This window comes from Carassius carassius, chromosome 38, assembly GCF_963082965.1.
Source record: "Carassius carassius chromosome 38, fCarCar2.1, whole genome shotgun sequence".
Taxonomy (NCBI): domain Eukaryota; kingdom Metazoa; phylum Chordata; class Actinopteri; order Cypriniformes; family Cyprinidae; genus Carassius; species Carassius carassius.
In genome coordinates, this window is record NC_081792.1 from 20,189,646 (window position 1) to 20,215,247 (window position 25,602).

The 25,602-nt window shown below is 35.6% G+C and overlaps 1 protein-coding gene across 2 annotated transcripts in view; it reads right to left on the reverse strand.

Annotated features, from left to right (window-relative positions):
* The window catches only part of LOC132119536 (IQ motif and SEC7 domain-containing protein 1-like), a 187,709-nt gene that overhangs the window by 83,024 nt on the left and 79,083 nt on the right, over positions 1 to 25,602 (reverse strand). Inside the window, exon 3 of one of the 2 annotated variants that reach the window (XM_059529585.1) lies at positions 25,091 to 25,198. The exons of the other annotated variant lie outside the window; for it this stretch is intronic. Coding sequence (XP_059385568.1) covers positions 25,091 to 25,198 — 108 coding nt within the window. The remainder of the gene's footprint in view (positions 1 to 25,090; positions 25,199 to 25,602) is intronic. 2 annotated transcript variants of the gene reach the window in all.

Here is a 25,602-nt window from a genome sequence, read left to right on the forward strand (position 1 = left end):
GCTCACGTAATAATAGTGGAACAATTCAAATTAAAATGATTTCATTATATTTTCTCTCTTATTTTAGAGATTTTATTTTCATTTTCAAAGTCAACCTGTATGCAAATTCTGTTAATCAGTGGGAGGGGCTTACTGTTTACTTACATAAAGTGTCTGAGATTGACTTTGAAAATGAAATCAAAAATGAAAATGAAATAATTTCATTTCATTTTTAATTTTGGCACATATTTTGCAAACAGTTTTCTATAATTAAACTGATAATATAGTTCTCATTTTTATTTTCATAATTGAACCTATAATTTTCATAAAAGTTGAAGGACTAAGGTACTGAATATTTATATATAAATATATTAGAATTTTTTTTTACATAAAGCAAAGTAACAGAACAGTAACAAAAGCACATAACTAAATGACAAAAACTTAAAATAAAATAAAAAACGGAATATATATATATATATATATATATATAAATAAATAAATAAGCAAATACATACATAAGAGTGTTCATATTGTTTGTAGTGTATAATATAAGCAATATGAATAATACTGAATATAAATATCACAATATGAATATAAATAGTATGAATAATACTAATATAGCACTGCTAAAGAAATGTGGATTTATATTTAATCATATCAATAATATCAATTATCTATAATTGGAAACCAAAATGGAAAAACATAGCATTTCCCAGAAAGCCTTACCTCTGTTGAATTTCTTTGGATCGCAATTTAGAAAATTCAATTATCTGTAAATGGTTGCCAATTCAATTCATATTCACATTCATAAATTAAAAGGAAGTCATTTCTTCACTTCTAAATTTGGCAAAACTGTGGCAAAAATGTTCATCCTGCAGATTTGAGCAAGAAATGAGTCAAAATTGAGTTAGAAGTGTTCATACAACAGAATCGAGGCAGTAGTGTTCAAAAGACAGAGGAGCCAGAAGTGTTCAGGTGGCAGAGGTAAGATGTGTTCATGAGGAAGTAACATAACATACTGTAATTACAACACACTAACAGAAGTCCTCAGACTAAATCAGCTCATCATGAGGCATTCTGACTTAAATATACATGTCAAAAGCTTTCCATGACTGTACACCGTAATGCACACACAGAAACGCTCGTGACCGATCTCTCTTTCACAGGCGAAAAGGCACCAAACACCTGACACCTCATCATCTCAAAGTGGGAAAGAGAGTGAAACATATGGGGGATCTATTTGCATGCCTCACATCTCCCTGACTCACTTAAGAGTCACACTCAGTCTTCAGCTCTGCTCTCTGCTCAGAAGATCACTCACACTGTGTGTATGAATAATGGACACACATTAAACCCCAGACGTGCAGCAGGAAAGCAAGAGAGGAACATAAAGAGAGAAAAAGAGAAATAAAGTCGCTGCAGGGGACAGGCAACTCAGACACGGGGGGGACAGAATTGAATTATAACTTGCGTGATCGAGGGCTCATTTTTAAGGGATGATGACAGGTTCAGATAGACCCGTGTCAAATATCTGTTCCTGGATCAGTGTGCTGACGAGAAGTAATAGTGTGTGTCTGTGTCTGTGTATGTGTATGTGTAGCTCTAGTGCTGCTTAGCTCCTCCAATACACTGTCTCCCTCCTCTGGAAAATAACCATGTATGCTGTGATATTACAGTCCAAACAAACAACAACATGCATTCAAATATATAAGCCATAATAACAAGCAATAATACAATTCATGCCATATACAGTAAAATAAAGATGATGAAATATGTAATGGAATATTTACTTTAATAATTGAAAATATGATGATATTACCTAATTAAAGGGGATTTAACACAACATGCTATTTACCTGTATTATAAGGGAACTTATCCTTTATAATGTGCAAAAGCATGAGATTGCATTCGTTCCTATTCAGTTGCTATTGTGTTGAGTGTTTTTTTTTCACCCAAGTAGAATATTCTGACCCTTATTCAACACAAGAATGGGATTTCCTTTGCTCGTTTCATTAAATATTGTATAATATAAGTTATTGTTTAATATAAGTTATTCAAGATAATAATGAAGTTTAAACTAGAAATCCACATAAACGAATGTTTTTAACAGTTAGAGAACTGCATGGTTTATGAGAGTCCAACTGATGTAATGTGGCCGTTAGGGGGCAGTGTTTTCACACAACTATCACACCACGTGTTTCTCTGCATATGAAGTTGATGAGCTAACCACAGACAACATGCTCAGATCGTCAGTGCAAACAACAATTCACTGGCAATTCCAACACCAGAAATAAAACCGTGTGTTTTCTGTGTTGATGACTAAAAAGCAGCCAGAGTGCAGTCGAGGTCACAGGCATGAAATCAGTAGGCAACAAAATTTCTGCTCTCGCTGTAGTCTGGCACTGACTGAGCGCTCTCTGAAAACATCTTTAGATGTTGTCTACAAAAAAGATGCACAGCGGGGAAAGTTGGAGGCAAATCTCCCTGTCAAAGGAAACCAGCCGGGGTGTAGAACATTGCTTCAATCAAAGCCAGACGATGCAATGATGATTACAATAACTTTTCTAAGGGCACAAAGTATCTAATCTAAGAGCACAATTGCTTCCATTATCATTACAGTTTATCACTGTGACTAGCAGACTAGTGCTGACAGGGAACTGTCAGAGTTAAATGAAAGCCCGGTGTCAAATTGTACAGGTCACTGCAAAAAACGACCTTGGACAGAACAAACACCTCTGACAGCAGTAACACGAGCGCTTCAACCAAGATGTTCGATCACGAACGTCAGCACTATTCTCACACAGAAGCGGAAGAGGATGATATGATATCTTAGCAGACGATCCGCATGTGCACCTGTGTAAAACTCACTGATGCTAAATAGAAATGTAGAGAAGGTTTTGAAATAATGCAAATTAGATCTTAATTATGCATCAAGACACATCCATTCTTAAAATACTGATTACAAAATGACTGCGATCAATCGGTTTCAAAGGTCACCAGAAAGATGGTGAGGAGTAAGCAGGCAATTATTTCAATTTGTTCTGTGGTTCCAGCTGTGCATATACAGTATACACTTGGATGTCCACACACAAACGCAGTCTCTTGAGATTTCATTGTTCACTGTGAACTGTGGCAGCATCTCTTCCCTCTCTCCCTCTCTCTCTCTCTCTCTGGGAGTGTTATGATGATCGGTGATGGACACAAACTGTTAAATCAAACCCCTAGAGGCTAAAGCAACAATTCCAGACCCCTGAACCTGCTCAAAACTTTACTAAAGGACCATTGCAGACTGAAGCAACACACATTCGTTTCCAAACCAACACATTTACACACATTACACAAGTCCACAATGAGGTCCACACTCAATCTGTTCCCTAGCTCTTAAGTAAACACTACAACATTTGCTCCCAATATTGGCCGAAGAACAATGCAAAACAAACAGTTAACCTCTAACAAAAAATGTGAATAATAAAACAGTATATAAATAAATAGTGAAGTAAAAATATGTAGTAATGAAGTATAAATGTCAGTGCAGTGCAAGCAACCAATGTAAGACATACAGTACAGTAGTAAATGTGACACATGACCTCGTAATCGCATTAAAGGTAATTGAGCCATCAGTGTCCAAGTGTTAAGTGAATCAAGGCATTTGCTAGTGCCTAAATTTAATATACTGATCCAAAGAATAGGGACAAGAATGCAGAATCTAACGCCAGACGGCTTAAAACCAAGCTAAACTGTCAGTCTTCTAACTGACGTTTATGTTTAATTAGAGTGAGACAGAAGGTGAGTCTTGGGCTCCGCACAGGTCTCTGATGCTTTCGTAGCACTTCACCACTCTGTCTCCGCTATTTACTACAGCAACTCGCCTCCCAGCAAGACCCGTGTCTCCTTGGAAACAGGGCTTTGGCTGTGATTTGTGTGTGTGTGTGTGTGTGATGTCTGATGTAGTGGGATACTGCCTGTCCCTTGAGCTCCGGTTGGTGAGACTAGTCAAGCATCTGTAGCGTGTCCACAGGAGCTGATGAAACACATATGCCAAAGACTGCAGCTGTACATAAGAGAAGACACATCCTCCACACAAGCACACGCACACTTGACTTCCTCTCGATAACCAGACATTTCTGAATGGATGCTAAAATGGCTTTGTGTTGTCACTAGGATTGTCATTATAGGTATTTCAATAATTGCTACCAGTAAATTGTATGGTTATGAATAATGATTTTGATACCACAGTATATCAATACAATAATTTTAAATACACGGTTGAACAAACTCCTTTGGCTCGGTGTTCATCTTCAGTTCTCTCTTCACAGCAGTTCAGTCAGTGTACTGTTTGAGTACATGAATTACTCCGGGATATTGGTTTGTTTGAACTCAGAGGGAGTGTAAGCCACATTAAAAAAAGTTAACAGCTTAAGTCATTTGTGGATTAATGCGTATTGGAGACGCAAACCGTTTCAAACGATTCAGTTTGATTTGGTGAACTGGTTCAAAAAGATCCGGTTACATCGAATGATTCGTTCGTGAACCGGATATCACTACACTGTTGTGTTTTGAACTCTCTCACAATAGACACGGAAGAGAAGATAATGCTGAATAAAGTCGTCGTTTTTGCTATTTTTGGACCAAAATGTATTTTCGATGCTTCAAAAAATTCTAACTGACCCTCTGATGTCACATGGACTACTTTGATAATGTTTTTCTTACCTTTCTGGACATGGACAGTATACCGTACACACAGTTTCAATGGAGGTCTTACTGGTTTGGAACGACATGAGGGTGAGTTATTAATAACATAATTTTTATTTTTGGGTGAACTATCCCTTTAATAGTGAGAAAAGTGTGACCAAAACATCTTACTGGCTTTCTTTCTCTTTCTCATGGTTATGATGTTAATGTCATTCCTCTCTCACTTCCATCCCTTTCTTTCTCTCATCCCCGGTCCACTGAATACTGTACACCACACTTCCACAGAGTCCTGTCCGGAGGTCTTTAAAACAAATTCACAATTTGTTTATCTGTTTGATGGAAAAGGTTGATCCGAGCCGTAGCACTTTAACCTCCTCTACAATTGATGGCCTTCTGCCGAATTTTTTCGCCGATTTTTGGGGACAAACAAAAGTAATGAGGTAAACGCTTTGGAAAAACTTATATTAATTTCTTTTTAGCCTGAATGTCGCTGCTACATTTGACGTGTGCCATAGCAGTCCACGTAGTGTATTTCCATAGTCTTTTTTCCTTCTTTTTCAATCATGGTTTCATTCTTTACACCTCATTTAGTGTTTCTCCAATTCATCTTTCATAAATATTTGAGACATTTGAATATTTCACGACGAATATGATGCATAAGAATAAAGAGTCATTGGGGACTCAAAACAGAAAGAGAGAACAGAAAGAGAGAAAGAAAAAGAGACGTTAAGAGGGCTAGAGTGAATGTCAGTAGTCGTTCGAGATGTACGTGATTGGACTCGTGATAAGAAAGCGACCAGACAGAGAGAACAGAACTGTAATGATTAATGAGAGAAAGTGTGCCATCTAAATAGATCAGCCACATGATTTTGATTAAACATGAAGCGTTTGTACAGCTAAAGAATCACGGACATACATCTTCACACTGAATCCACAAAGAAGATAGCAGTGCATGTGTGACCATCTGAAATGCACTACATGTGACATGCATCATTGTATTTTGAATTAAAACTATCTAATCTATCCTAAGTGAGATACATAAGTTAGCCCAGAAAAACAGTCATAAACTAAAAATAAAATTAGTATTAAATAATATAGAATTAAATACTTGATATAAAATACTTGTATGATAACTGTAATGTATTTTTAAATAATATAATAATGATACAATTTATATTATAATTAAATACATTAATTAATGTATTTTATTTATCTCATTTGAAAAAGAAAAATAAAACAACGAAAGAAATGACAGGGATGGTGTTCCAGGAACACTTTCTTCTTGACAAAATTTTGATTACTGTTCTGCAGCACACATATCCTGAGAGAAAACTGAATTTTCTATCCAAGCTACCAATAAGCCTGAGGAAAGCTCCTGAAACTGATGAAACAGACCTATGCTCTCACACTGGATCTTCAGTGGATCTTCAAAAGTTCTTATTAGCCAAGATCGGACTTTGAAAATGACAGTGACATGGATATTATCATCCTTATCGAAACGTACCATATAAAAGCATGGTTCGCCACAAAGGAAAGCCAGCGCTCTGAAAAAAAGTCCCACAAAATAATGATAGGGTGGAATAATTGTGCAAACTGATTAAATTCGGCAGTGTGTGAAGTTAGCCATAACTCTTTATATTACCTATTTAATTTCGTACCCCTACTGCTTTGGTGAAATTATCTTATTCAATACACTTTCAAAAGCACAAGCCTGGATACACACAAATCCAGGAAGAAGAGGAATGTATATTTTTAAAGATTTTCATACTATACTTCTCTCTATTATGATACTGTACTATAGCAAATAAAAACTTTTTGAGACTTCAAGATGCACCAAAATCATGATGGCAAGAACACACAGAAATCAATCTGAACACTTCAAAGCACTGGTGTCCTCCTTATCAGTTGTTAGAAAGTGCAGAGAAAATATCAAAATTAAGCCATGATCAATAATAACGGCTTAAGGTCACGCAATATTTGTATGCAGTAATGCTCATATGGTTTACTGTATGTCGCATATAAAAAAAAAATTCTTATGCAGCCTTCACATCATATTGGAATAACTGTAAATAACAGATGAACACAGAGGATTCACTGTGAAAGATAATTGCTATTTGACATGCTTAAGTTTTTATTGTGAATTTCGACTGTACAATTTGGCTTGTATTGCTAATTTAGCTGTTAATGAAGAGATTGAATTATACACAGAAAAAAATTCCACCATTTCCTTTTGGAGTTTTAAAATGCACAGCTAAAACTTTAATAACAAGTCTGTTGTGAATCTTTTGCTGTACTTTTTGTTCAGCTAGTGGTGTTAAAAAAGGAAATAAATGTGAAATTGCCCAAGATGCTTACCACTTTTTTTTCCAACCAAATCACCTGTGAGCAAATCACATTGTAATCACGATCAAACTTGTAAAGAGGAACATAAGAGGGAAGATGTTGATTACCTTATCACAACCACTTGTTCTATAGCCTCAAAATACTTTCTGAACTTATCACACATACATCTGGAGATGTACATTACTGTTAAAAATATCATCATCATCATGATAATTTTTTAAAAAGAAATCAATACTTTTATTCAGTGAGGGTGCATTAAATTGATCAAAGGTGAGCATCAAATCTGCATATTAGAATGATTTCAGAAGGACCAAGTGACTGAAGACTGGAGTAATGATGCTGAAAATTAGCTTTACCATCACAGGAATAAATTACACTGTATATATTAACATAGAAAACTGATTTTTAAAATTGTATTAATATTCATCAAATAAATGCTCTCGGTGAGCATTAAAAATATAGAACATAACTTACAGACCCCAAAGCTTTGAAAGCTACTGTAACAGATTCACTTGTAATGCACTTGTTCAGCTACCCTAAAGAAAAATGTTTCATGTTTAAATAAACCCAGTAATACATCTCCATGACAACAGTCATAAAACTAAGTCAGATGGAAGTACTACATATTTTGAAGGAATGAAAAGTAATATTGTGAGTGCTCTCAAGCTAGTTTTATGAACAGATTCCAGTATAACTACTGTCTGAGTCTAGTAACATTTTGGCAGTTTCTGTGACACTGAGAACAATTTGTTACCGTCTAACAAAACCCCCTTTGATTTGAGGAGGTGACGCATTCACACACCATGACAAAACAAAATGACAAGAACAATATGGCTTCTATAAGCTGAAAAAGGCAATATTTGAAAAAATACAATAAAATAAAAAATCTGTAGCTAAATTCAGATGCACTTCAAACCAAAATAAAAGGCTACAATAAACAACATTTTCTTCAGAAGTGGTGTGTGACGAGTAAGTTTTTACTTGCATCTGGCACTCAGCTAATGTTAATTTTAGATTTTGGTTGTTGGTTTCCAATAGTTAGTTTTGCGTGAAGTCTTCAAGCTCTAAGCACAGATGCGCATGATTGTGTTCAGAGGAAAAGAGGTGGGAGCTGGAATCATTTTCATCAACACCTGAAAGGCAGGAGGGAGTCCATTTGTGTGAGTGAGGAGTCTGTGAGGCTAAACAATGGAAGAATGAAATATCAATCTGTCAATTATGTTCCCACAATCCCCACATCGCAGCAAGACACACTTGCTGTGATTACCAGGAGCGCAGAATTAACAAGCATCCAGCGTGGGCAGAATGACCACAGAGATTCCCACAGCCTCTGCCTTGAGGAATCTTCAGTGAGTAAACGAGGGTTAATCACGTCTAGTGCCCAAAATACCCGCAAATCATAACTAGCCCGCAGGGACAAATTTAAAAAAAAAATTTAATTAAATAAACCTACAGGAATATCAGGCCACTGAACAATCACACACACAGAGGCGTCATGCCCATTCGAAGTGAGGGGGCACGTGCCCCCTCAGATTTCTGAGCCAAGTGGATTTTAAATGCAGCTTCCACACAACAAAAAATAAAAATACTGCCGAATACTATTTTTTATATATTTGATACAATCACAGCGGTGTGATTAGATCGTTCAGTGCACAGCATCAGCTGCTAAATTCAAATCTGCGTTCGCTGGCTGGCGCTGAGCCAGAGACGGACGCGTTCGTACAACGCTTCATGATACAACGCTTCATGATACAACGCTTCATGATAACCAATCAGAAACTATTTTGTTGCGCTTATGGATGCAATGGCCAATCAGAGACGTCCAGAAGAGTCATCACTGAAACGCGGTGTTTTGTTCACTTGCTCGCTGACTGAATTATTTAGTGAATTCTCTCATCAGAAACAACAAAAAGTGCAGATGTGCGTACGAATGTAAGTAAGATATTCGTTTCATAATGTAAAGTGCTTCAGTGATTTTAATGGGAGTTTTTGAGAGTGCCTGAACTCTGGCTAGACTGAATGAAAATGTTTTTTGATAATGTAAATGTTCTTTACTCTCTGTAAAATGAAAGTGTTAAAATAAGTAACTTAAATTATTGTTATTAAAATTTACATTAAATGCAAATTCATTCGTATTAAAAATATTTTATGGCATGATATGGCACTTAAGTAAAAAGTCGGGTTTTTATGTGTAGTTAATAGATTACACTACATTTCCATATATTGATCAAATAACAATCTATAAAGGTGCAAAACGCGTTTACCTACTCATATTTGAGAAACAAGATATTTCCTGATATATTAAGCATGTTTGGAATTGTTTTGAATAAAAAGGAGAAATAAATATATAAAAAACAAATTAGCCTATATCAGTTATACAGTGCTTTCGTAGAATGACTTATACCACCCCCCCCCCAATGTGCCCCCTCAAAAACCATGAATGCATGACGCCCCTGCACACACACACACATAAAATATATTGAGGATTGTCACAGACACAAAGGATTGTCTGTATATTTAAGCAATATTCCATGTTTAATTTTAAATTCTATCTAAAGCATTTGTGAAAAATGTTTAAATTACAGCAACACACTCAAGATTAAAACACACATAATTTAAAACTATATGCAACTATAAACTATATCCATCATATAAAAATTAAACGTTGGCATAAGACTACTTAAAAAAAACTGGTGTCTTTCTCATGACACACACAAGGACACCAAATAGGGAAATAACATAACTGTAAAAAAAAAACAAAAAAACAATTTGAGTAATAAACAAAATTACAATTTGTTTTGCATAACTTTGATATTAATGTGACAACTTTACATAAAAAAAAATAAAATAATAATAGAATAAAATAAAAATTAAATTAAATAATTATCTATAAAATACTTAATAAAAATAATTATTTGTATTTTTATACTTCAAAACTTTTTACTTTACCTATATAAATCAACAAAATAGCTCAAATTCGGCCTACAAAGCTTTCCTTGTAGTAAAAGTGGGATATTGATTTAATTGATTGAAAAACATTTGACTTAGAGTTTGTTTGGTCATAGATTACTGTTGAAACACTGCAAAAGTTTCCAAAAAAATAAAATAAAATAAAAATCACTGTTTTGTAAACTGATGCATTCATTTATTAATCGGACTGTACTTACACCCCTCACATTGTCATTTTCATTAACGTCAAATCAAACATGGCTTAAGTTTATTGTAAATCCACTATGTGAAAACCTTAGAGAGTGTTTCTTTAAACAGAATCTTCAGCCCCACCAATTTCCATTCAATGGTGTGAAATTAAAGCACTAATTACTGTGTAATTACTTTAGCAATGCCCAGAACAACAAACTGTAGCTGAGTAGAGGGACAGAGAAGCCACAGGCTGGGGGCGCTGCGCTACAAGTGGTGGTCTACGGAGAGAGACTGACAGGATGGTTTGTGAAAGCTCACCACAGCGGGCACATGAGCAGTGCCGTGCGGCCCACCATATCAACACACCAGCTCACAGCCTCGGGTCACATACAGAGGCTTATGTGCGGGGATGGGAAGACTGTCTGATCCTTATCTGTCAAGAGCACATCTGTCAGAGAAACGGCGTACCACAATGCAAAGCCATGATTTCAGTGCTTAACAAACCACAAATCCTGATAGATCAAGCTGAGAGTTAGCCAGAGGCCCATTGTGACATCTGGGGAAAAAGGGGAGAAAAATAGAGAAGAAAAAAAAAATCTTGAGCAGTGAGCAGGAAGGTCTGGCTTGTTATATAAGATGGCAGCTATTTTACAATGCTGTGGTAAATCCACATGTACCATATTAGGATGGATTTTAATGAGGTAACAGTGACCAGGATTTCACTGCCACGGAAATTACTGCTCAAACTTCTGCTGCCAAATAAATATATTTTAAATAATATATATTAAAGGGTTAGTTCAGCCAAAAAAAAACGAGAAGTTTTATAAAAAGCGCATCCATTGTAAAAAAAGTGTCTCACACTGCTCCGGGGTGGGGGGTGAACAAAGGCCTTCTGTAGTGAATCGATGTGTTTTTGTAAACGAAGCAGTTCTGGGGGAATGACATATGAGGTCAGCTTTGCGCATTCACCGCTCAAAAGTGATGCACAAGGAAACATGGAGGAGAGATCAAAACAAAACAATGGTCACTAATTAGAAATACAAAATGAGGATTTGTAAAGAAGAATATCGGAGGATTTCGATAGAAGCCAAGAGGAGACTGGTTTTCCTTTGCTAAAGTAAGGAAACTTTGCTTCCTTTGCTCCTGTTAACAAACATTAGTTTTCACAAACTTTGTTCACAGCCCGGAGACGTGTGAGACACTTTTTCAATGAATGTACTTTATATTAAACTTATTAAGGACCAACGGAGTGCAACACCGGCTAAGTTGCATCAAACGACTTGAAAGATCAAAGATAACTCCAATTTAATTTGTCTGAAAGAAGAAAGTCATATACACCTAGGATGACTTCAGGGTGAGTAATTTATGGCTTTATTTCTTAGTGTTTTTTTGCTGAACTAAACCTTTAAACATTTTAATAAATATAAGACACTGTAAAAGCAGCTCATTTAAAAAAATTTATATTCTTATATTAATATAACATTTTATTACACACACACACAACGATATATTTAAATGAAGAAAAAACATTTTAAAAGTAGTAAAAATATATTAAGACATGGTAACCAAGACAAAATGATCATCATATAACAAAAGCAATAATTTCTCTCTCTCTCTTATGCTTCAGTACTTGCCTGTACAGTAGTTGAATAAAAAAACATGGCAACATCTCTATGGGAGTAGAAAAAAATTAAGAAATCTTTATTGGTAATTTACTAATAACTTAAACAGCATATCAATAAACTTGTTAGGAATAAATAACATTTTTTTCTTAATGTCTGCATTTTCTTTCTCGTTGGGTTGGTTGCCACAGATTTCATCAGAGACGCAGACCATTCTCCATCCAGACACAAGTGTTGCAGGCTATTTTCTTTAATGCACTGCATCTGAGACTCATGAGGGAAGGAGTTTTGTTTGTGACAGTCTGCTTCCAAACGTGTATGAAACATATGAACTGCACCGAACTCTATCCTGTTTAAATCTAGTCTATGCTCTTCATCTTATGACTACAGTATGCATCATTTCGGCTGTCCTTCAGAAGTTACAGCACTCCTCTGAGGGGTGCGATTTATTAAAGTTTGAGAACCTCTGGGCTACAGAAAGACCAGTAGAAATGAAAATACGGAATAACACATTGGAGTACAAGACAAAGAGATGTAAGGCGACCATTTTCTAAACTACCAGAGCAGAGGAGTCATTCCAAGAACTGCGTGTCTAAACAAAACACCCATAAAGAGGGCTAGTCTTCTGAAGGAGGAGATCATTAAGTAGACGGATGGTGTCAGGGTGGGCTTTATTTGCTAACAAAGACCTGTTTTGCTTTAATCCACCATGAGCTGTGATGTGTTAAATTGCAACGGTGTCAGAAAATAACAGGCCTTCACACAATAACCCACATCTTTGTCATTAAGAAGGGCTCATGTAACCGGTGTCTAGAAGCAGGAGGGTGGGATGTGGGGGTTCAAGTCACAGCGCTGCTTTCCAAGTAACAGCACGTAATTTGCCTTCTGCAGCCCTGAACGATGTGCCACTGCAATTATATTAGTCACTTCGCATCAATTAAGATAACAAAGCCAAGAGCCTCTTTACGAGGAGATGTTTTGTCTCAATTTTAAGGTTAATTCAAAATCCATCAGCAAGATGGTGACGGAAAGAGTGGAGCTTTCCTCACTGACCGGATGACAAGGCACAGATGGAGATTGGGTGCATGGATTTTTAGGATTATACTTTTCACCAACAAACAAAGCAGTGGCTTAAGTGAAACACTGGCAGACCGATTTACAGTATCAACCAAGCCAATTAATCGCCTGACAATTGACATTTGGGATTTTGTGCTCGCTTGCCTAATTAACAAACTTATTTGCATTTTTCTGTTTACAGTTATTTTTGAGTGAAATATTTGAACAAATATTATGTAAAACCTATGTTCGCTTAATTATTAAAATAGGGTGCAAGACATGCGATCGTTCAGAAGTTCAGGGGTCAATAAAATAAATTTACTGTATGTGTTTATTTATTTTAGGAATTAATTTAATGATTTGACTAAGCAAGAATGCACTATTCTTCAAAGGTAACAGTAAATGCATTTATAATCTTAAAATATTTCAGTGCTGTTCATTTTGTCATTTTAAAAGAATCCTCACCAAAAACAACAACAACAACAACAACAAAAAAACACATACTGTATAGTGGTCAGAATGATTTCTGAAGGATCACGTAACACTGAAGACTTGTGTAATGGCTGCTGAAAATTCAGCTTTGCTTTCACAGGAATAAATTACGTTCTAAAATATATTCAAATAGGAAAAATATGTAACATTTTAATATTTTGCAATATTACTATTATAATATTAATATTACTTTTAGTGTATTTTCGATCAAATTAATGCTGCCTTGGAGAAGCCCAAAATACTTTTTCCAAAGCAAAATCTTAGTGTAATGTGTGTGTACTGTACATATACATTTCTATAATCATAAGAAATTAATTTTGAAAACCCCACTTGGCTTCAAATCCATCAGAGAATAACTACGAAAGAATGCTTAGAAAGGTCCAGATGTCTGCACGAGTCTCCACATATCTCCCAATAAAACTGGGCCGGTTTGTGTAATAGGTGGTCTGGTCTGCCCTCCTCTCCCAGCACCCCGGCATAGGGTGTGATCACAGCACCATTAGTATCAGCATACTTTTCCAAACTTGCTAATGAACATCTATCTTACAGCTACCACCTGGCTGGAGTGACCCTCTGTACACTAGCCATCTGATGTATCCATGACGGAATAATTAGCTCATTATTAGCTGGCCTTTGTGGGAAAAGATAAACATACAATTATTTAGTTATAATTAATATAATATTAATAACAGTTACTTGCCATGAAGCTCTGACAGGTGCTACGAATAGAGCTGCTTAAATAACTAAGTCAAATTTCCAGTACTCCATACTAAATTATTACTGTAGATTATATTGATTTACTAAACTGGAGAGGATCTTAACATGGACAGGAGAATTATGAGTTTATCTCTGCAGGTGTAGAGGTTGTTGAGTACACCTTATGTGCAGGTAATATTAGCGTCATGATTTTGAGTTTTGAGGTAAGGGCAAACACTAATGCATGGTGCAAATGTCCAATTTTCTCAGTGCTGATGAGCCTTGATTCTAACCCTAATAACAGATTTTTTTCTCTTATAGTATGCCAGGGGTGTCCAATCCTGCTCCTGGAGGGCCACTGTACTGCAGCGTTTAGCTCCAACACCAATTAAACACACCTAAACCAACTAATCAAGATCTTACTAGGCATACTAGACACTTCCTGGCAGTGTGTTGAGGCAAGTCAGAGCTAAACTCATTAGGACACTGGCCCTCCAGGACCGAATTTGGACACCCCTGCAGTATGCACACCAGACTGCATTTATTTTTGCATTAAATGTTATTTAAAGTGACATGACATACAGCCGAGTATGGTGACCCATTCTCAGAATTCATGCTCTGCATTTAACCCATCCAAAGTGCACACACATAGCAGTGAACACACACACACACCGTGAACACACACCCAGAGCAGTGGGAAGCCATTTTTATGTTGCGGCGCCCGATGAGCAGTTGGTGCTTCGGTGCCTTGCTCAAGGGCACCTCAGTTGTGGTATTTCCAGGCCAAGACTCGAACCCACAACCTTATGGTTAGGAGTCAAACTCTCTAACCATTATGCTTCAGAAAGCATATGCATCTACATTTGGATCTAGACTTCTAATGAATTATGTTCTATCAATAATATAATTTGGGAACAGACAAAAATTTTAAAAATAAATAAATAAATAAAATTTTTCCCAGTTTCATGGCAGATGGTGGGACAGACCACTGATTCTGCTGGCCCCTCCATCTGTGAGGTCTCTGCAAGTAATTTGGTCCATTTTTCGAAGACCTTCTGAACATATCCAGCAACCTCTGGCAGTGTTTAAGCCCCTGCAGGCTAGCAGGGAGACTTGTAGCTTTATTTTTGGCCACAGAGAGGAAGAGACACAGGGGAAGGACAGGGACAACCGAAGCTATACGTATTTCCAAATGCTTGGTAACAAGTTGACTGCAGTGAATAGTATGTCAGTAACAATAAATGGATTGGTATCTCAGGGCAGAACATATGCTCTATCTAAGGGGGGCACACACATCTCACTGTGGTCACTAAAGGAACTACCAATATCTTGGGCTTCTGTGTTTGTAACATGAAAATAATCAAACCACATGTCATGATATTAATCTACAAAACACATAAGATAGGGTATTTTTAACACTTGATGGTTGTATACATAATGCATTAATGCATTTGTAACGTATCAAATAATATACCTTAAAATCAGTTATTTGATCTCAAAAACAAATTGTAACGTTCATAAAACCTAATGAAAGTTATAACGTAATAATGGTTATAACGTATAATAACAAGTATTACATCATACATTTCATATGTATATGTTATCATCACAAATAACCACTAAATTAAGAATTATATTTTACGGTTAACTACAGTTACTATTATTTGTTAGAAGACATAATAGATTGCAATATATACTTTCTGATTTTTTTATGATGCATTTTACATATATTTCATAAAGTTTTCTATGAAGGCCCTTTACTTATGTCATATCCTCAAAACCTGCTGCATAAGAAAAGGAATTAAATGACTTTCGGTGATACAGTATATTCAGTCAAGCCATTGATCCCAACTTTAAATAATTAACACATAGAAGATGAAAGGCTAGTTCCTGTTCACCACAAGAGTTTAGATTATAATTTCTTTCAGAGAAACTCCTGAACATACTAAGTCTGAGCTAGAAAATATATCTTGCAATATATATTTGCAATATTTGTTTAGGGACATGCACATGAATATATATATATCTACTGTATATACATAAATATTAATAAACATTACTAAAATGTCCACAAAATCCTATATAAACTCTCCCCCCCTTTTATTGGTGACTTCCACTAAGCACTAGAGGCTATTAAAACAACAATTAAAAACAACAGTGACAATTTCACAAAAAATAACATATCATTTAATAAAAATTTAAAGATTTTCAGGATTGGCCAAACAGCTTACAATACACACATAAAAAGAACATAGCAATACACCTTCATGTACAGTATTTATATACACCATCATTCAGATATATAATGTATCGCCTCATCAACCTCAAGCCATAATTCTAAGAGAAATAGGCCGACTACTGTGTACATCAAGACACATATAATTGTATATGCCATTAAAGTATAATTATGATGGTTATATTAGTAGATCTGGTTAGTGCAGGTCATCAGTAGTTAATAATAAAAGTTGAATAATACCCAAATCACATTTCTTCCATTAATATAAGCTTATTACTACCTTCAGGGTTCATCTACTTGACCAAATGAATTTCAGAACCAATTAAAGAATTGATGAAATTATTTTACTCCAAGTGTATTAGCTTTGAGAATATCTATATGCCTAAAGCTTGACAAAATTAACTATTAAACAGCAGACATACACTACTGTTTCAAAGTTTGTAAGATGCTGATTTGGTGCTAAAGAAACGTTTTTTTATTATTATCAACATTGAAACCAGTTGTGCTGCTTAATATTTTTTTTCGGAACCATGATATACAATTTCAGTATTCTTTGATGAATAGAAAGTTCAACATTTATTTAAAACAGAAATCTTTTTGTAGAATTATATCTTCACCTTTGAGGATTTTAATGAATCGTTTTTTTATATATATTAAAAATAAATAAATAAACAAACATCTTACTGACCCCAAACTTTTGAAAAGTCTATAATGTAAAAAACGATTTACCACCTTTATCTGAGATATTTATTACAAATATCTAAACTGCTATCAAGTAAATGTTAACCATAAGTTTTCAAAAATCTCCAAAAAGGACCAATGAAAAAGGACTAATTAATGATGACAGAATTTTTGTTTTGGTTGAACTTTTCCTTTATTATCTTCCAGGGACCTATCTCAAAGCTAGTGTCAGAAACACTACAGTTTGAGTAAACTGTACTTTTCTAAAGAAATTTAATTGGATTTCATGTCTCAGTAGTCTCTCAGGTCAGGGTGCAATATACCATCTCCCTGTCGTCACAAACTTACAAATGTGCAACTCCATATCAGAAAAAAAATAAAATAAATGTTATGAGGACACCACATCCTCTATCCTCTGAAAGTTTTACAGATTTGTTCAGAACTACATTAGCTTTGGGGTGATGTGCCACACAACTGACTTTTTTTTTTTTTTTTTAAATAATCTAATGGGAGTACATCAGAGCACTCGATCTACAATCAGCATACTCAGACTGTTGCTTTTGGAGGCTGGCACCTGTGTCACTTATACCTCCTCTCAGCACGGACGGGAAGTTAATTAACTGCCTGTAGGACCGGCGGGGTCCTTTGACAGGCAGGCACCGAGTTGGACACATTGTGTTCCACAGGCATTTATAGTGATGAATTAGCTTTGCCGCCCACCTCCACCTCCCCATCATCAGCTTCGTCCTTCACCCAGCCTAAGCAGCAGCGGTAGCTACCGGGGAACTACTGCTCCCTACAGCCATAGTGTCACATAAGAGTGCAGCGCTCCTTCCATCAACTGTAGCGATGCGATGAAACACAGTAGGTCTTTAAAAGACAGGTAGTATAAGGAACACAAAGGCCAAATTCCCTTAATCATCCATCACAAGGAGTAAAACCAAAGAATATAGTTCTGATAGATTGTTGAGCTTCACAAAATAGAAAGTGGTTGTAAGGAAAGAGCTAAAGCATATCACAGCAATCACAGCCCCACACTCAAGCATATTCAGTTGTCAGACTCGACTGACTTCAAATGGGACTGGCTTCTATGGTCAGATGAAACTAATTTAAAAAAAATGCTTTTTGGCAGTAAACCCACCAGATGGGTTTGATGCAAAAGGATAAAAAGTACCCCATGCCCACAGTTTAAATGCTGGGTGTTTAATGTTGTAGGCCTATTTTTCTGCCGGAGGTCCTTGAGATCTTGTTCAGATACATGGCTTCATGGATTCTATCAAATATCAACAGATAAAAAATGTAAACCTGACTGCCTCTGTTAGAAATCTTATAATGGGCCATGGTTGAATCTTCCATCACGACAAAAATCAAAAAAAAAAAAAAAAATCATCAAAATCAATACAAAAATGTGTCACTGAGCACAAAACAAAGCTTCCCTGACCTGATCCCTATAGAAAATGAGTTGGGAGAAGCACCACCAACATGGAGCTGGGAATAAGAAGGATCTGGAGTGTTTTTATATAAAGGAATGTTCTCTGATCTCATGTCAGGTGTTCTCCGAACTCTTCAGGCATTATAGGAGAAAACTCAGAGCTGGTGTCTTGAGAAAAAGGATGTTGCAATAATTGGGTGCCAATAATTGCGGCTAATTTGAAATAGAAAACCATTTATTTTATAATGAGATTTTCCCCCACTTTCCATGGTTTTACTTAAATGATGTGAAAGAATTTTGCTATTTTTTTATTTATTTTTTTATGAATGATCAAAAGGATAAAAAAATGCAGATTAATTTCCACAGCCACCTTTGCATATATTTACCAAGGGTGCCAATATTAGTAGAGGGCACTGTATGTATGTATGTATATATGCTATCAAATAAGCTTTTATTTGAAATAGAAATCTTTTGTAAAAGTACTTACGGACTTATTTTGTAAAAAAAAATATATATAGAAAATCACTATTTTAATTAATTAATTAATTCATTCATTTTATGTTAGTTTAGAAAAAAATGTGTTTCGTAAGCCCTTAACACAAAAGTGATGAACTGTGAAGATGGAGGTCACGGTGATATCTACAGTAATCACAGTCAGTCATGTCACCTGTATTTATGTATTCATGTTTTAAAAGGCCACTGAGGTATTCAGAAACATCTGCAATTACTCTCGACATATCTGTCATTTCACCTGTTATCTAATGAATGACAACAAAGGAGCTCTATGTGAAAATGTTGAATGAGAAACAAAGTGCTCCTGACCTATAGAACACCCTCCCTGTCCTTTCATGAAGCATTGCTCTATTACAGACTGTCCGTGCCCTTGACCAGCAATCAGTCAAGTGTGGGTAGAGAGACTCACTTAAACACACGCGCGCGCACACACACAAACACTATCCAATCCTCTAAGCCAATATCCAATCCTCTGAGGGCCTGAAGGCCGAATAATCAGTCTGTGTCTGACACCCCTTAACTCTTACTATCAGACACCCCTTAACTCTTACTATCTTACTCTTTTGGCATGGGTCAGAATTTATGGTGTTATTTGCTGCACACTTGCAAAACAGACATCCCCCTGAATAATATACTTCTACTGTATCTGTGATCTAGACACACTGTTAATATATTAATACATAAAAGTTAATCTGACATTCTTTGGACCTGTTGATATTACCCATTTTTACTGGAAAATCAAGTAAATAAGCCAACTGTTTAAAAGTAGTAAAACAAAATAAATAAAATAATAAGCATCAAACTGACAGTAAAATCTCTGGTTGTGCATGAAAACTAATAGAATATTATATTAACTCATTTACACACTCTGAGAGGAATTAACATTTTGATAGCATTACAAAGCATGTTATGAATCAAAGTAGCATTCTTTTCATCTTCCAGAGTGTTTGTTGTGTGGAAGAAGAAAAGTTAGCATGCTCTGCTGTATTGCAGTCTATTGGCAGCTTTCAGTGAAGCATGCTGGGTCAACTATTGTTGAAATTCTTTCTCCTGTGGTGACAAGTTGAGACGTTATTTAGATGAACCACACAGACTCGGCCAGTACATGCACTGTCATGGCTGACAAGAGACCCACTGCTGAGCAGTAACTTCACTTCCAAAACTGCCAAACTTTACTTACTGGGACTTCTTAAGTCTCTTTAGAGCAGATGACAGTTATTATGCACAGTACAGTCATTACAAAGAAGAAGAAAACCAACATACTAGAGTAAATTGCACTGATTGTTATCTAGAACGACTAAAAGAGCTCCATTTACTCGCCTTCAGAAATGTGAGTGGCACAGTAGAGATGTAAAATATGGTGAGTGAACAGAAACCTAAGGTCTTGATATCATGTGTAAGCTGAGGCGTTAAGATCAAAGTAGCTTGGATGCGAATGTCTGCCCAGTGGATTGGAGTGGGGCTACCTCCTGCTTTACCCAGCATGCATACTGATGAATTCCACGCTCAGCCACTCCCTTTAACACACACGCAAAGATCCCCTGTAAGAACCAGATGGTGGAGTGGATTGTCTATAGACATATACAGAGAGTATACTGACAAAGTATGTCTCAATGTGAATATGTAACATGTAAAACAGCATGCATTATGCAATGATGAAAATTTCCAACTATAATGTGCTAAACTGTCATCACATGACCCCATTATGTCACGTTGTATTGAAGCTAAGTGGGATCTAGTTATTATCTCGAAAATCAAAGTGGTTAGTTTGCGATTTAAACAAATTTTTAAATAAAGCTTAAAAAAGCAGATTAGTTCAAATTAACTTAAAAACATTTTAAAAAACACAAATTATATAAAAAGAATTAAAAGAAAAGACAGAGATGCTAAAATGTGGCTATTATTTCCAAAATCACACCTAAAATTGTTTCTGTGGTTGTTTTGAGAATGTACTGTAATCTAAAACTGTAATCTTTGAGAATGTACTGTAATCTAGTACGGATTACGCAATAGTGAACATTTTAAACTTTAGATTAGATTAGATTCAACTTTATTGTCATTATGCAGAGTACAAGTACAGAGCTAATGAAATGCAGTTAGCATCTAACCAGAAGTGCAAGAATATAGTGTTTTATATGCATAAAAGTGCAGAGTAAGTGAAGCTATGATATAAAGAATGTACAGTGGAGTTGCTATATACAGTATTGAGCAGAGTATATACAGAATATAAATAGGAATGCAATGTAGGGATTGTATGTACATTATGAACAGAGCAATGTAGGATTATACAGTATACACATTGTGAGAACAGTGGTAATAAATACAGTTGGATGAGTGTGCAAAAGTATTGTTAAACAATGTATAACAATGTACAATGTTTAGTATGCTACACTGTTGTCACATGACCATTTTTATTCAGAAAGAAGCAAGTTATTTTTAAAATCTAAATGATTACAGAATTTTGTCACTTGGCAATTCTATCAGTCTAATTTAACTTAAAACAATATTAATAAAAAAATGAAAGTAAAAAGTTGAAAGAGAAAAGAGATGCTGCAGCTGACATAAAAAGTAAAGCGTATGCATTATGAGCAGCCAGTAATATTTCACAAAAAAACACAAAAGAATTGTGGAATACAGCATTTAATGCAATGTGCTCTGTAGGCCAACCACATATTACATGCATAATGTTGTTTACTATAAACAGCACACATACTGCAGAAACAGCGTGTATTATGGAAAGTATTAGTAGTAGTAGTAGAATAGTATGACAGTATGCAACTGCAAACAATGTTGTGACACAACTGGTAACTTGGCGGCTGCTATTTAGATATATATCCCCCTAATGCAGAGGTGGGTAGTAACGAGTTACATTTACTTCGTTACATTTACTTGAGTAATTTTTTGGGGTAACGAATACTTTTCTGAGTATATTTAAAGATGGGTACTTTATACTCTTACTTGAGTAAATTTTTGAGAAAAAATCTGTACTTTTACTTCGTTACTGTGGGCGACGCTCCTCTCGTTACTTTATCTTAATGCAATAAATGTTATAATGCTTCAGTTTATTCCAAACGCGACGTCTACTTTTCTCTGGGCAATGAGCGATGCCCATTCGCGAATGATTCATTCTTTTGAGTCAATTCTGTTCAAAGGCTTGATCAAACCAATTGGCAAAAGAGTGAATTGGTTCATGAATCAGTTTGAATGAGTCGTTCAGTTCCCTGCCGCACGCGCTGAGCGTCTGAAGTGGTTCACTCGGGAGTTGTAACGTTTAAGAACAGAAAGAGCGTTGAAAACGTGACTGGAACTGCACTGAATTGAAATCTGCAAAGGTTATTATTTGCTAGCGATGGAGATCCTTATTAGATGAACACCGCGTGTGCTGTCTACTGTTTAACAGGTAATAACTTGGGCTACATTCGATTACAGTACACGATACCACTGTGACATTAGTTTGTTGTACGTTTGTGGCTTATAACAGAGGGGAGTCAAGTTGAATGCAGCTTTCAAAAGACAAAAAAACAGCCGATTAAGATTTTATTAATTTTAATACAATCACACTGGTGCAAGTAAGTTCAGCTGCTAAATTCAGATCTGTGATCACTCACTGACTGAATACCTCTTTCTGGCGAATTCTCTCGCAGGAACAACAAAGTGCAGATGTGTGTACGAATCTTTAATTAAGATATTGATTTCACAGTGTTAACAGTTTCAGTGATTTTAATGGGAGTTTCTGAGAGTGATTGAAATCTAGACTGTCAGTGAAAATGATCTTTAATAATGTAAATGTTATTTGCTCTCTTTCTGAACAATGAAAGATTAGTAGCAATATTTATATCACATTAACTTTCAATGTTAAATTCACATTTAATATAAAGTCAGTCGTATTAAAAATATGTTATGGCATGACACCTATATCTGTTACTTAAGTAAACAGACAGGGTTTTATAATAAATTACATAAATTGGAGTAAAGGCTGATGAAATATATACATTTATACACACACACATACATTACATACATTTTATCTATATATCTAAATAAAAATAGGCTCAGTATATATGACCCAAAGTAACTAGTAACTAACTACTTGAGTAGATTTTTTATCCGATACTCTTTTACTCTTACTCAAGTAACTATTCAAGACTAGTACTTTTACTTGAGTAAATATTTCTAGAAGTACTTTTACTTTTACTTGAGTACAGTTTTTGGGTACTCTACCCACCTCTGCCCTAATGTACAATCAATCACCTGAAAGCATTTTTCCAACAGCAAGCACCATTATTGATCTCATGGTCTCTGAGAGGAGTCCTTGATTACTAATATGAGCCTGATGCAATTAAGAACGCGCTTGTTGAATTTCAGAGCCTGTAATTTGTATGCTAATATGTAGCAGAGGCTAGAATTTTCTTTTCTTGTGTCTAAAATCAACATTGGCCTTTAAATGTAATTGCATTCTTGATACAGAATGTGTTTATTACCTTGTTAGCTGGTAATGACGTATTGAAGAGCAGCAAAACAATACTATTTGAAGTTTGTTTTTTTAGAAATGACTAGCAACTTGTGTATCTGGAATTGCACTTGGGTCTCTGATCAATATCCATTTCCTTGGTGCTTCGTCAGTTTCCAGAGCCATGCCAATTTTCAACCTAGGCTCATTAGAAAAACATGCCTCTACCTACATTACTGTAAAACTCCAAAAATGTATAAACACAATTCACTGCAGCTTCCAGCTGAACACAAGAGACAGTAAAATGGCAAGAAATGTAATTCATTTTCAGAAAAAGGGTATGATTTGTAAACTAATAGATTTTGATGTTTACATCACATTACTAGCTCCATATGTATGGCTTTTCTAATGTAGCAAACCTGCTTGCTAGCTCACCTGGAAAAGCACTGCATTTGCAATCCAATCAAAAACGAATCATAATAAAATCGCTCAAAAACAGCTTGACTTGTAAAAACAAGTTAAAATGGCATGGTGGCTTCAGAAAATGTGTTTTAATCTCATGTTTGTTTTTGTTAACACTATTGGTTAGGTTTAAGGTAAGGTGTATGTTGTACGTTATTTTCAAATACAACTGAGGCCTAAGCTATTTTTTCATTGCCTTCCCAGCATGGCTCAAGCATAGTCTGATCTCATGAAACCAGGATTGAGAGATATCTGAACGCTCCACCCAACTCTTTGAGCCCAAGATCCCACAGGGTGACCGATGTTATTTGTAGTTGCGTTCTAAGCCTGACATGTTATCTCCATCCATGGTCAACGGCAGTTAATGCACAGGGACGTCTCGAGCACTCGCGGTAATCACTAATGTTTATCAGAACACGTCATCTCCAAAGCTAATTAAAAATCATCTAACAAGGCTAAACTACAGAGCTAATTAACAGGACACAGAATAACAATCCTCCACGGACAACAGGCTAGCATGAATTTCCATACAAACTAGCAGAGGCTTCTAATCATCAGTGCTCTGTACGTGCTATTGGCTATGCTAGTGTGCTAGCAATAAATAAATACATAGCTATATTATGGAATTTTGTTTTTAACAATTTGTGCTATACATCCAATTGAAAAATACTTAACATTACATATCTTCTGACTGGATAAATATGTCACGTGGAAAACTGAGACAAGTTGCAATACTAATAACGTAATAATTAAAAAAATATATCTATTTTTTAATTAAAATAAGACTCATGAAGTGGCTGTAGACAAAATTAAAAACTAACACTTTACTATAACTGCCAATAACAAGTGAATTTAGAAAATGGATCAACCATAAATACTCCATAGCAGACATGAGAATATGTCCTGCATTATTTTTTAATTATTTTGTATATCTTATTTAAATATTTTTTATAAATAAATAAATATGTTTATATATATTTTTTATCTACTTAAAAATGTATTTTTAAATTTAAAAAAAAATCTATGTTTCTTAAGACACCATAAGACACAGGAGGTCCGCTTTCACAGAAGTCACAAAGGAGGAGCACTACAGGACTGCTATGGCCAGTCATGGCAGAAACATCTATTAAATGAACACGGATATGTATTTTTGAGCCATCAGCCACACTATGCCACTATGATGGGAGCATGATGATTTTCATAATCAGGCCACCAATTTGTGAGGAAAATAAGACAGTTAGTCCATACAGCAGCTCTGAGATATTAGCAAGCGAATATTAAACCCTTCCATTTACCCAAGAGATGCAGACTTCCATTTGCGACAGGGGTAACTTCTTCGACACAGCGGCACAATAAAGTTGCCAGGGTTATCTGTGACATCGAGGGGCAAAGAAGCGTGCCGTCTTCAAAAAGAAAAGAAAGAGACAGACATGTTCAGCTTACAAGAGGTTCTTAATGTTTGGTCATGCTTAAAACAGATCAGTCAACAGGGAACAAATCACAAGCATGCCAAGGCACAGTCAGAAATGTACTAAAAAAATGAAATGTTTTCAATTGGTATGATGGAAAAATGCTATGTGTACATGCACAATCAAACCAATTATAGATAAAGAGACGCTCCAAATATTTTACATGCACACACACACACACACACACACACACACACACACACACACATATTAGGGGTGTCAATAGATTATAATTTTTAATTGTGATTAATGTCACACTTATGAAATTAAGCATACACTATTTATTTTGTTTAACACTTTCATTTTGATGTCATTTGCTATATCCAGCAAAGTAAACC